Source organism: Eublepharis macularius, chromosome 4, assembly GCF_028583425.1.
Source record: "Eublepharis macularius isolate TG4126 chromosome 4, MPM_Emac_v1.0, whole genome shotgun sequence".
NCBI lineage: Eukaryota > Metazoa > Chordata > Lepidosauria > Squamata > Eublepharidae > Eublepharis > Eublepharis macularius.
In genome coordinates this window covers 165,591,371-165,604,242 of record NC_072793.1, presented here as the reverse complement: position 1 = coordinate 165,604,242, position 12,872 = coordinate 165,591,371, and the positions used below count along the sequence as shown (strand labels likewise).

The 12,872-nt window shown below is 46.8% G+C and overlaps 1 protein-coding gene across 1 annotated transcript; it reads right to left on the bottom strand.

The window, feature by feature from the left end:
• GPSM3 (G protein signaling modulator 3) lies at nucleotides 1-11,050 on the bottom strand. Its single transcript, XM_054978996.1, has 5 exons — nucleotides 10,938-11,050; nucleotides 5,575-5,716; nucleotides 3,696-3,843; nucleotides 2,567-2,739; nucleotides 1-1,275 (listed from the first exon to the last, which is right to left on the bottom strand). The coding sequence occupies exons 2-5, from the start codon at nucleotides 5,653-5,655 to the stop codon at nucleotides 1,108-1,110; spliced, it is 570 nt and encodes a 189-aa protein (XP_054834971.1). The 5' UTR covers nucleotides 5,656-5,716; nucleotides 10,938-11,050; the 3' UTR covers nucleotides 1-1,107.
• Between the last annotated feature and the right edge of the window lie 1,822 nt (nucleotides 11,051-12,872).

Genomic DNA, 12,872 nt, shown 5'->3' with positions numbered 1-12,872 from the left:
GACGCTTTAGTGATTTAATGCAGGGGGGGCGGGGGGAGGCTGTAGCATAGTTGGACACAAATCATGTTGGAATGGAATAAAGTTCTCGATTTCAGCATGAAGCTACATCAAACAGTTTTACTCGTGTTCTACTGCTCTCTCACCTACACTACCTTGGATCTGTCCACGGATATTGTATCAATCAATGATATATGCACTGGCAGTGCGAACGGAGATTGCAGAGAAGGTTCTTGGGGGAAAGAGTTCCATTTGTAGATCTACAGTAATAAATTCTGATTCTACTTAATTAAGAAGAACACAACCCACTTGGTACTGCAGAGTGTGGACGCATGATCGAGCTTCTAAATAAAACGATACCGAAATTGAGTCATCTTGCTTTTTTTTTTAAAAAAACCCTCCAATTAGAAGTATGTAAAACTGCTTTTTACAAGCAAATTTAGCTAAAGAGAGTCTTTGTAAAAAAGAAAAATCCAAATTAGCCTATGTCCACAACACCAAACTAATTTCTAGTACTGCTTTCATGCAACTCAAGATACTTTGTGGTAGAAACAAGCTCAGCTAGTCTGCCAACAGTTTCTTGAAACGCCAGGGCTTTACTAGGGCATTTTCCTCTTCTGCCTCAATCACTTCTCTTTTTGACTAACACTCAGCTTCAAGAAGAGTGCTGTGAAACTCAAAAGCTAGCCCACTTGCTATGTGACTTGGAGCTAGTGCTAAGGCAGGAATCGCACCTCTGTGGGAGGCATTCTGCCAACAAGAGAGGTGGAAATCCTGTCCAGGGCAATCCACAATGCTGCATTTGCAGAGAGCCTGCCTTAATTTTACACATGTTCACAAGTGTTAATAAGCAAAGCTGTTAATGATAGGATTGGGGGGGGGGGTCATTCATTCATAGGGGTCACCATAAGTCGGAAGTGACTTGATCGCAAATAACACGCACTGCAGTGTGGCTATCTACAGGCATCTTCAAGGTTTTTTTGTTTAAAGTTACTCAGCTGGATTCCAGAGACCCTGCTGCCTTTATAGGTCTGACACAGCTGTACATCTTTCAGTGTCATGTCTTCAATCCTGAGAATCACAACTGTTCAAGGAAGGCCTTGGGTGGATTCATACTCCGGCTGGGGAAGGCAAGTGTCTGCTCACTGCAAGGCCAGGGGGAAGAACTGAACGCTGGTCTTCCATCCGGGTCCCTTGGGCTCTGAGAAGCAAATCCAGCAGCCCCTGAACTCCCACTGGGATGGGCGGCTCGGTGCGCTGGTCTTCGAGACGCTGGCTCTGTGGGGAGAGAGGAGGGAGTGACTTGTGCTAGGGAACAGATGCAGCTGAGAGCCAAGCTACAAGTGACGCCTGACACAGGTTGGACACTTGTCAGTTTCCCTCAAGTTTTGATGGGAAATGTAGGCATCCTGGTTTTACAGCTTGGCTCTCCATTACAGCTGCAAGACCAGGATGCCTACATTTCCCATCAAAACTTGAGGGAAGCTGACAAGTGTCCAACCTGTGTAAGGCATCACTTGTAGCTTGGCTCTGAGTAAGGGCCAAATGAAACAGGATCAAGGGGATCCTGAGTTAGGGACCATAGATTTCACCACTATGTTGCCTTACATACTATCTGCTGTTTTAAATATGTGCTTCTATGAGCTACCTGGGCTTCATGTTGTCTAATGCCAGCCCTAGAATTGCTTATGTTCTGTTTCAGCATTTCTTCAACTCTCTATTGAATTCTTGCTAATACTATATCCTTGTAAACTTGTGTTTATTTACCCTATGGCATCTTTTATGGAAGTATCCATGATATTGACTATACTAATCTCACACTGTGCAATCCACCTTGAGTCTCAGTGAGAAAGGTGGACTATAAACAAACAAACAAACACAATCTTCAGCTGTAGGGGAAAGGTAATTTGGAATAAGGGAAAGATCAGACCACACGTTAGAGATCCAGGATCGAATCTTCCATCTTTTTTAGTTTATAGCCATAGCCCCCCCTGCCCTGCCTGCTATGTCCTTTTCCCCAGGAGACCTGGAAATGTTATTTGCCCCTGTAGGGAAAAACATTACAAGAGATTTTAATTATTTTTGGTTTCTTTGCAGCAGAATTTAACAATATGAGTTACATTATATTAAGAATGTAAGATGAGCCATGCTGCATCAAGGCGAGCATCCTGTTTCCCACAGTAGCCAACCAGATGCCCCCACAATGTCCACAAGCAAGGACACAAAGGCTGCCCCTGTCATTCCCCACCCCCAGCAGAGATATACTGCCTCTCAACATGGAGGTTCCATTTGACTAATAGCCATTATGAACCCTTCTTCCCTGAACTTGTCTAAGTCCTCTACCGGGGACAGGAGCAAAGATTCTGGGATAATAGGAATGGGCCTTCATTTTCCAGTTTTGAACTTTCAGCTGACAGGTCTGCAAAGCAGGACCAGATAAAGAAAGCCTGGCCTTGCCACTGCAGCCAAACTATTGTCGCTGCGTCTGTCTGAGGCAGCCCCCTAAAGGGAAGGCAGGCCCAGCCTTTTTGCATCACTTGGAACCGTCTTTGGAGACACAGCGACTCACCTGATGAGCCAAGATAGTGTCATACAGCTGGTCCTCCGAGATCACCATATTCTCTCCACTTGCGCCTTCAAGCCCTGCAAAATCAGCACGCTGGTCGTTGAGCCTCCGGGCTTGGACTTTAGCCACCATATCAAAGAACTCCTCGGCCTGGAGAGAGGTCATGGAGGAGAAAACTGGAAGAAGAAGAAGATGGAGGTTGCTCTTTGCATCCAGGAACAACTAAACCAAGGCCGAAAGGAGCATGCCGAATACTAATTTCCCTTTCCACCCACCCGACGGCATCGCTGATGTACAGCTGCAGACGGGCCTAGAGAAAAAAAAATGTCCTGTCCCTATAATAAAGTGTGGAAATGGGCAGCTGCAGCTTTTCATGGCATGGAGATAAATAAAAGCAACTTGTTAAAGAGACACGGCATTTACCTCCATGTCTGTTGGCAACTCTAGGCTGACAGATTTCCAAGGAGCAAAATATTGCTCCTCTGAGGACTCTTAAGAGCTTCCTTTCCTTTTTTAAAAAAACTTGCAATGTTCTCAAAATTCTGCAGAATTCTGATTCCAGGGAAGGCTTGCCAACTGACCAGAAAACCCCATCTACTCTGCCCCTGTGTCTTTAACAGCACTTTGGGTTGCAGAAATCAACAGGAGGGGATTCTTATGACCTAGGGATCAGCATGCTCCATCACTGATGTCTATAGATGAAGCATGGCGATAAGCAGTTTGTGCTGCAAGTGAAGCTGGCAGTCTTGGCATCGGATTCTAGGGGTAAGCAATCTTTTTGGCCCCAGTATCAAACAAATGCAATGTCTTCCTATGAAGATGTCAGTGTGCTGGCAAATGAAAGGGGCAGGGACTGTACTTGGCCAGAGATGCTAAGAGCACGCCAAGCCCCAGTAGTTCTGCCAACATTTCAGGGATTTTCCTTGGTCTTAGATGGTGGCTGTGCAGATCTGGGATCGGATGGGCATTAGCCATGCCTCCTACATCCTCCAGTGCTGCCAGTTCCTTGGCAGCTTGCATGGAGCTCTGGCCCTGGGTGCCAAGCAAAACAGCCTGGTGTGCCACTCAGCACACATGCCAGGGAATGCTGCCCCTGCTTTAGAGAGTGGCTAGACTGAGCCTGCCGTATTACCTGGCGGATCTGCCTCTAGCTCTCCTGTAGGAGTGGCGGGCAGAGACTTCCAGGGCCGTGCAGGATCGTGCCGCCGCCATGATCTCTGCCTGGGACGTGGGACAGCATCCGGATTCTGCAGGATGTTCACACATTCTTGCGAGGAAGCCTTGAAGTGAAGTGGGGGGAGAGAAAGGGAGGGAGGAAAAAGCAGACCCCAGGATTGGAATGAGACGTTTGTTTGGGGAAGGAATTCTTTGGAAGACTGAGTTGTGCTGGAAATAATAAGAGGGCCGTTTCCACACAGCTTACCATTTGCCGGAACACAGCGTGTTCTCGCATGATAACAGCGTGTTCTCACGCGATAACAGCATCTTCCTGGTGCGATTTCATGCATGAAGACGCTGAGTTCTGGCAAAAGGTAAGCCGTGTGGAAACAACCCTGGTCTCCTTAGGATTGTTGCCGCTTCCTTAGGCAGGGCTGCCAGGCTGCAAGCTGGGAAAAATAAATCCTGCGCTTTAACAGCCACTTCAGAAATCAGCAGGAGACCCTTCTCGTTGCCCGGACATGAGATTTGTCATTGGCTAAAGTCTACAGAACTACCTCCTATTGAAGTCACTGGAGCATGCCCCAGAAAATGGTGGCAAGTTGCAACACAACAAGCTGGAGATGTTACAGGTCTCGAAATGTACAAGCGGGGCCCTATTATTCATACGGCTGACTAGGCCGAAGCCTAGGAGCCCTGCAAGGACTATGGGCCCGTCAATTTTTTTTTGCTGAGGCACACCTCCACATAAATTACAATTCTTTGATTCTCATATATAACCCCTATTAATAACATAATTAACTGCTTCCCTGTTGAAGTGAAACACATTGTCTCTTATATTAAAACAATTATCCATAAATTACATGTTTTTAATAAATACAGATTTTATTCTCTTCAAAATATTACAGTATTGAACAATTAAGCCTTCAAAATGTGCTTTCCTGAAGAGTTCTACTCACACAATAAAAATATTTTAAAAATTGTGAGTAGAATTCTTCAAAATGGATATAAGGGTATGTACTGCAGTCTAGTACCTACCGTACCAGGGTCAGGCTGTCAGCTGTAGTGGGGTGAAAAATTCAAGTGCTGGAGGGGGCTTGAAATACCTAAAAGCCTCGGGGGCCCGGCCATGGGTTAATACGGCCCTGTGTACAAGGCCTACTGTCACAACCAGGAGCTCAATTCTGCCCCATGACAGGTGGTGGAGGGAGGGCAGGCAAAGGACTCTGGTAAGAAGAACCTCCAGTCTCTTCCACAATTTCATAACTTTGAAAAGGGAAATGCAACATCTCCAGGTGAGCAACAGCAGAAAGGCAGGCAGAAATTCAGCAAGCGAAGCTTCCCGATTCTGGAGCCTTTTTGCTTGCCAACAGTGCTTTTACAGTGTTGGGCTAATGTCTGGGAGACCCGAGTTCAAATGTGTCCCTTTCTATGGTGACTTTGGGACTTCTTTCAACCGAAGTTACCCCATGAGGTTGTTGTGAGAATAAAATGAGGAAAGGAGAAGTGCATGTGTCATTCAGAGCTGCGTGGGGGAAGGGCAGAAGAACAATCTGACAGATCAAAAGGCTGCCCATGTTTTTCACACAACATCTGGTTTGCCAGATGCTGTGGTTAGAATGCCAGTTCAAATCCCCGTTCAGCCATGAAGCCCTCTGGGTCACCTTGGGCCAATCTCTGTCTCTCAGCCTAACCTACCTCACAAGATCTCTGAGAGGATAAAATGAAGGACAATGCATGGGGTGCCCTGAGCTTGTTGGGAGGAAGGGAAGGAGGAAAATGTACTCGACATTTAGCAGGGGCTCTTATGCCCTTCGTTTTGAAAGCTTGAGGTTTACAGGGAATGCCCTTACCTGTTCTTCTGTGGCTTCTATCTCAGGCGGGCCACCCAAGAGCGTCTCTCCTTCTTCCATCGCTTCCATTTCATGTTCCATTTTCTTTGCTCACAGGAGACTTGGGTGAAATGAGTAGAGAAGCGAGGTTTCCCCCCTAATCCTAAAATATGAAAACAAGAAATGACTTCCTGGCAGACAGAACTCCTCCTGACTTCCTAGAGGAAATAGAAGGGGTGGAGTGAGCAGGAATTGGGCTGATACACTTGGTGAAAATTATCACATTGAAGCCAATTGTGTGCTTCTGTCAAGATAGATGGTGTTTTGCAAAATAACTTAAGCAAAAAAAGTTCTTTTTGTGAGGATTTTATGATACCAAGGAATAAAAGTAAAGTTGCCAACTGACCAGGAAAAAGATGGCCTGGTCTGTCCAGTCCAGTGTAGTGGCTAGGGTGTTGGACTAGGATCTAGGCGACTCAAGTTTAAATTCCATGAAAAACTCCTGGGTGACTTTGGGCAAGTTCTCAGCTTAAACTACCTCACAGGGTTGTTGTGAAGATAAAATAGAGGAAAGAAGAACAGTGTAAGCCCTTGGGGTTCCCAGTGAGGAGAAAAGAGGGGTGTAAAGCCTCTGTGTACCTGGGAACTGAGTTCCTAGTGAGATACTCACAAAAGCGTGTGGACTGAGCGGACTGAAGGAAAAATCTAACATGTACACAGGCCTCACAGTTTGAGATGAGAGAGTGTGAGTGGCTAAAGATCACCTGGTAAGCTTTGAGACTAAGTGGGGATTTGAATCCAGGTTCCTGCCCTTAGCCCAGCGCTCTCACCACTAGACATCACCACATTTCATTTAGACAGGGTTTGCGATCTTTAATTTCTGTCCCTGTTGCTGTGCATGGACACAAGGGAAGTCCATGCACAGACAAGGGAAGCTTTTCCTGCCTGATTTCTGCATGTCAAGTTTTCTTATATGCATAAGCAGGTACAGCTTTTTTAAAAACAAAAACAAATTTGGAACTGTCATTTCAGTTGAGGACTAGGGCATTAAAACAAAGGTTTTATGTGAAAAAGGGGGCGAGAAAAAAATTGAAAGAAGATAGAGAGGTGGCTCCACAGAAGATGTTTCACAGAAGGTGTTCCAGCAGGTTTAGGGGCAGCTGGGGAGAGTGGGTGTTGTTGTTGTAAAGGGTAAACTTTTGAAGGAAATCTCTGCTGATTTATCATTCCTACTTCCTAGTAAATATGCTCAGACCTTGCAGCCTTGACGTGCAGTCTATCCAGCGTCAGGACCAATGGAGAGAAAACAGGAAGCCAGAATAAAACTGAAGAGTTCGGCTCACGAATGAGATTAAAGTTTCCAACTTCTTTCTAACTTGTAATATTTCTGTATCCTAAGTTCTGAGAGAGGTGTCATGGTTTAGAGACAAAGTGAAAGAGAAGAAGCAGGAGGCATACAGTAGCATAGCATAGCTCCGCCTTTTCAGCTTCTGCCTGTTATGCAGACATTTTTGTTTATTAAAGTATCTATGCCCTCACATTTTCCTTGTAGTCAAAGTAGCTTACAATGCCAGAATTAAAACAATGCAGTACACAATAAACCCATATTAGCCATGCCTCCAAATAACCACAGCCATTAAAAAAGTCCTTGGAAATAAAACTACTGCACGCTGCCTCCTGAAAATGTCTCCGGATGACACCCCCCTCATCTCCTCAGGGAGCCTGTTCCATAAAATGGGTCCCACTGTTGAAAAGGAACACATTCTAGCAAATGAGCCATGCAGACCAATTGAAGTGAGAAGAGCCAACCCTTTAGATATGTGGGCCCTAGGCTGGGTTGCCAACTCTGGGCTGGGAAATTTGCGGGGAGGACACACTTTAGAGAGGGGAGGGACCTCCGTGGGGTAAAATGCCATAGAGTCCACCCTCCAAAGCAGCCTTTTACTCCAGGGGTACAGATCTCTGTGTCATCTGAAGATAAGTTATAATTCCAGGAGAACTCCCAGGTCCTACCTGGGGATTGGCAACCTTACGTATTGCTGCTGCACCAGTGGGAGGGACCCCTCCATTTTCTCCTTCTCTGCACGGGACAGCAGCTGGCAGCTAGAGGCAGGAGTTCTGGTCCCCCTGTTCGCCTCTCTTACTTTTGCTCCCTTCTTCCATCCCTGCCCACACACCCTGGTGGCTGTTTAAAGAAGCGAACAGACAGAAAGTTCATGGTCAGTTTTCTTCAGATTCCAGGCAAAACCACAGCACTAGCAAGGTCAGCAGTGGCTAGGGGGCTCAGCCCCAGGCAAGGGCGTTGCCAAAGGGCAGTTCTTTTATGTCTGCATTGCCATCGCACACCCAGTGCCGCCTCTTCTCCCTCACAGAGGGACTTTTGAGTTCTCTTCAGCATTACTAGCCAACCAGAATCGAATCCTTCAGGCCAGTTGCCAAAATAGAAATAAATGAGGCACGTGTGTATGTTAGTATTTTCACCATAATTTTCTCCAATTATAATTTTTTTAAAATGACATGCATCTGCACATGCTCAGAGGTCTTCCACCTTTGCAGGGTTGGCATCAGACAGTGGGCTTGCCAACCTCCAGGTGGTGGCTGGAGATCTTCTGGAATTACAACCCGCTTGTGGGGAGGGCGGGATATAAATAACAACAACAACAACCAATCTCCAGGCCACAAAGATCAGTTCCCTTGGAGAAAATGGCTCCTTCGGAGGGTGGACTCTGTCATTTTGCTCAGCTGACGTCCCTCCCCTCCCCAAACCCCACACTCCCAAGGCTCCATCCCTAAAATCTCCAGGAATTTTGCAATCCAGCGCTGACAGCCTTGGGCTATCAGTCCCCTGCCAGCCTGTGAGTTGTTGCAAACACAGGCCTTTTTTTTTGTATGGGCGACTTTTGCTGCTAGGTAGAAAATTCAGAAGAGAACCCTTGAAACACCATATTGAAATCTGAACCAGGAGTTAAGCATCCAGAATTCAGAAGAAAACCTGAAGTCGTATGGGGCCAAAAGCGGTAAATTGCCACACATACAGAGAGCCAGTGTAGTATAGTGTCTGACTAGGATCTGAGAGAGCCAGGTCCAAACGCCCGGTATGCCACGGAAGCTTGCTGGGGGGACTTGAGCCAGTCACACAACCAACAAGGGTTGTTGTGAGGATAAAATGAAGGCAAGGAGAATGACGCAAGCTGCTTTGGGACCCACTGGGGAGAAAAGCAGGGCACAAACGAAGTAAATAAATAAAGACCTGCCTAGCTTCTCTGCATAATGGTGGAGGGGCAATTGGGCCCCTATGGGAATACTGGATGCACTTGGAAGGAATGGGTCCCTTCTGAGCTTTCCTGTCCTGTCCAGGACTCTGTGCTGAGTGGCCATCCCCACATTTACCGGGAAAAGAAATAGCGGGAAACTGCAACAGACTGTCTGCCTCTGTGTAAATAGAGATTGGGAGGGATGGAGGACAAAGAGGTGGTGCCTCAGCACACTTGGGGGGGCACTGGAGGCCCCCCAATCTGCCTCCAACCACAAATCTTTGCCTCAGTTGTTTCCCATCAGAGGAGAAAGGTACTCCACAAAGTTCCTGGAATGAATGGGGAGAACGCTATGGCCATCGGGAAGAATCCCAGTGGGCTGGTGGTTGCCAAAGTTCATGTTGCCAAAGTAGCTGGGAACAAAGTGGGGCAAATGAGGATGCCACCAGGAAGAAGCAGGTAGCGCAGTGCCCAGCATCATCCTTGACTGGCACTTTGACCCTCCCTTGGGGCTTGGGGAAGGGGTGGGGAAGGGCTTCCTTTGTACTCTTACCTCCATGAATCTGTCTAACCTCCTTTTAAAGCCATCTTTGCTTCTGGCCATCATTACCTCCACTGGCAACAACAACAACAACATCCGATTTATATACCACCCTTCAGGGTGGCTTAACACCCACTCAGAGCGGTTTACAAAGTATGCCATTATTATCCCCACAACAAAACACCCTGTGAGGTGGGTGGGGCTGAGAGAGCTAGGAGCTGTGACTGACCCAAGGTCACCCAGCTGGCTTCAAGCGGAGGAGTGGGGAATCAAACCCGGCTCTCCAGATTAGAGTCCCGTGCTCTTAACCACTACACCAAACTGGCTCTCAATGAATCCCACAGTTTAATCACTTGTGGCTGGACCCTACTAATGTTTTCCCTGGATACTCAATTCCCCTCTTCACTTCATACAGTTGCCAACTTCCAAATGGGGCCTGGAGATCTTCCAGAATTACAAAAAAATGGCTGCTTCGGAGGGTGGACTCTATGGCTTTATACCCCATTGAGGTCCCTCAACTCTTTAACCCCACAGGCTCCACACACCCCCAAATCTCCAGGAATTTCCCAACCCAGTACTGACAACCCTATCACTACAGCTCCCTTCTATCTAGCTTTTGTGCATATGGATCTCAAGGTTTACCAGTATAGCCTTTTGGGTGCTCAAAAATGGCGCCAATCCTCCCTTTTTCTCCAGTGGAAAAGCTGATAGGATCCAACCTTACTTGAAGAGAATTCCTTTTCTTATTGTCCAATGCTGATCAACTTCACTGAAATTCTAGTCTTGTGGGACTGGGAAGAAAAGTTTTCTCTCTGTCCCATGCATAATTTTATAAACTGCTCCCTACAGTTAGCCCAATTCACTTGCAGTCATTGGCTTGATCATTGAAAGGGGGGGTCACTTTTGCTTTTTAAATGAAAGCTTGCAATGCAGGAAGGAGGCCTGGAATTTCCCACAGCGGGCCAGTGGCGCCTCCCCCAGGCCCTCCCCATCAGAAGAACTTTGCATCTGCTCAGAGGCATTCACTTTGAGGTGACAGGATTGTTTAATGCAAAAATTAGCAACTGTAAAAGTCTCTTCTGCTTAACATCACCAACACAGGCGCTGTAGTAAACAAGATAGAACCTTTTCTGTAGGTTGTGACATGACGGTTGGGTGTGTGGAAATCAGGGTTGTTGAGAACCTAGGGGGGGAAATGTTTTTCCCATTTAACAGAGGCTTAATGTGTGGAAATAGACCACTGAAGCTTTTCATGGCAAGGAGGTAAATAACATCACCCACTAAGCAACATAACACTAAGTCTCTATTAAAGTGGGAAGAACAATTTTTCTCCAGGTTCTTGGCCACCCTAATGGAAATACATGTGTCTGTCAATGTCACAGTCACACACATGAATTTCACACCTAAAGCTGGGTCAGACCCTTGGTCTGTCTCTACCAGAGCTGGAAGTGATTCTTCAGGGCTGGTGTCTTTCCCAGCCATGCTACCGCTTTCTACATGGAAGCAATTCACATGTAGGAGATTTGTAACTTGAGAATTGACCTTCTTTCTTGCTTCAAACACTCCGTTCCCTCTCTTGTTCTCCTCACCTTTTCCACCGCCTTTTGCGTTCTTGGTCAAGGTCACTCCCACACCTGCTGGCAGTGCCACGTCTCCATCTTTCTTTCCCGTTGCTTTGCCGCCGTTCTGCTCTCCTCTTCCAACCTGCCTTGGGCTGTTTGTTTGTTCCTTCTTCCTTGGCTTGTTTCATCTTCTGTCCGGCTACGCCCCAATTTCTACACGGGAAACCACCACTTCCTCCCTCTGCTGCTGCTGCAGGGGCGGCTAATGCTTTTCTTGCCTACAGAGGCTTTCCCACGTAGGCCTTCCTCTTCTACCCACACACCAGCAAATTCAGTCACAGAGGGGGACAGGTGCTGAAAGCTTTCTCTTCCCTTTACTTGTTCAACCTTCACTTTCTAAAACGGTGGCTGCAAGGCCTGCTGGGAAATTAACCACCTTGGGACTGTCTGCCCACAATGCTGAAATAATTTTAGGCTTGGTTTGCATTCCTCCCCCCTCCACCCCGCCTGAAATTTGAATGTCACTCTTAATACACTCCAGTTTAAAAATGGTTCTTCTGCACTTTCTGGGCGGCTATTCGCAGTGTGCTCTTCCTGAACACCTAACTAGAGAGGGGTCCTTTGCATCTTTAGGATGACAGCTGGCCAGGCTAGATCCAGAGCAGAGGGGCGGGGGAACGTGCAGAGGACCAGCCAGCCGTACCCCTGTCATCATCTTTCACTATCTTCTCCAGTTCCTTACAAAGCTGCCAACTTTTGATTTAAAAAGTTCTGGTACCTGGGTGGCTGCAGCCTGGAGCCAGGGGCAGGTCCGAAGGAAAGGTCATGAACTGAAGCAGATGTGAAAACAGTGCCTGCAGCTGTTGTGGCCATGTGACCATGTTGCTAGCCCTCAACCATCCTGAGGAGGTGAACAATACGGGCACTCTAATCACACCCCCAAGGGCACCATGTAAACTCGTGTGTACAGGGGCTGAATCTAACAAGCTGGCACTGTTGCAGATGTGTGGGCTACACAATTTAATGCCAACTTTTACACAGAACAGCCTGGAAACTATACCAGAGGTCAGAAGCCAGTTGGGCTAAGGTTTTTATCCTCCCTTCCACTGGGTGAGACCCTTCTCCTCAGGACCCAGAGGAAGAGACCGAGAGGGCCTGGAGGTGGGGCTTAACAGGTGCCCAGATCACACCAAGCTGAGTTCCATTGCCAAATTTAACCACAGTTATATTAATACGGGAACAAACCTGGATTGTTTCCTGGTTCATGCCTGTAACTAATCACTCTTCCCTCCTCCCCCTCACTTCTCACATGGACTGCGATTAAACTATCTCCAGTTAGCTGTGATGTATAAATGCAGGAATGTGGGTTAACGGGGTATCTGTACCTCCTTCCCAAACTGGGACACTCAGGGCCTATCAGCATGTTATATTTTCCTTGGGTCCTCCCTGGGCCCCGTTGATCAGATTGGTACTATGAGGCTCAATTCAGACAAGAACTGTAGCACGTGGGAAGAGGGGGGAAAAACCCTTTCCACTTCAGAGGCTGAGATGGGATGTTATTTACCAGCTGGTGTTACTTGCTTTCATGCCACAAAAAGCTACAACTTCCACACATTATGCTTCTATTAAAGGGGAAGGACATTTTTTTCTCCAAGCTGTTGCCACCCTGCCTCCCCTATACTTGAGAAGCCCCTATTGTCTTCACTAGGGAAACATAGCCCATCTGTACACATACATTTCCACAAGACTCTCTGATACAACCTCAATTATTTATTTATTTATTTATTTATTTATAGTTCACCTTTCTCGTTTATTTATTTATTTATTTGTTTGTTTGTTTATAACAACCTTTCTCACTGAGACTCAAGGCAGATTACATAGCGTGAGATTAGTACAGTCAGTATCAAGGATGCTTCAATAACGCCATAGGGTAAATGAATGCAAGTTTACAAAGACATAACA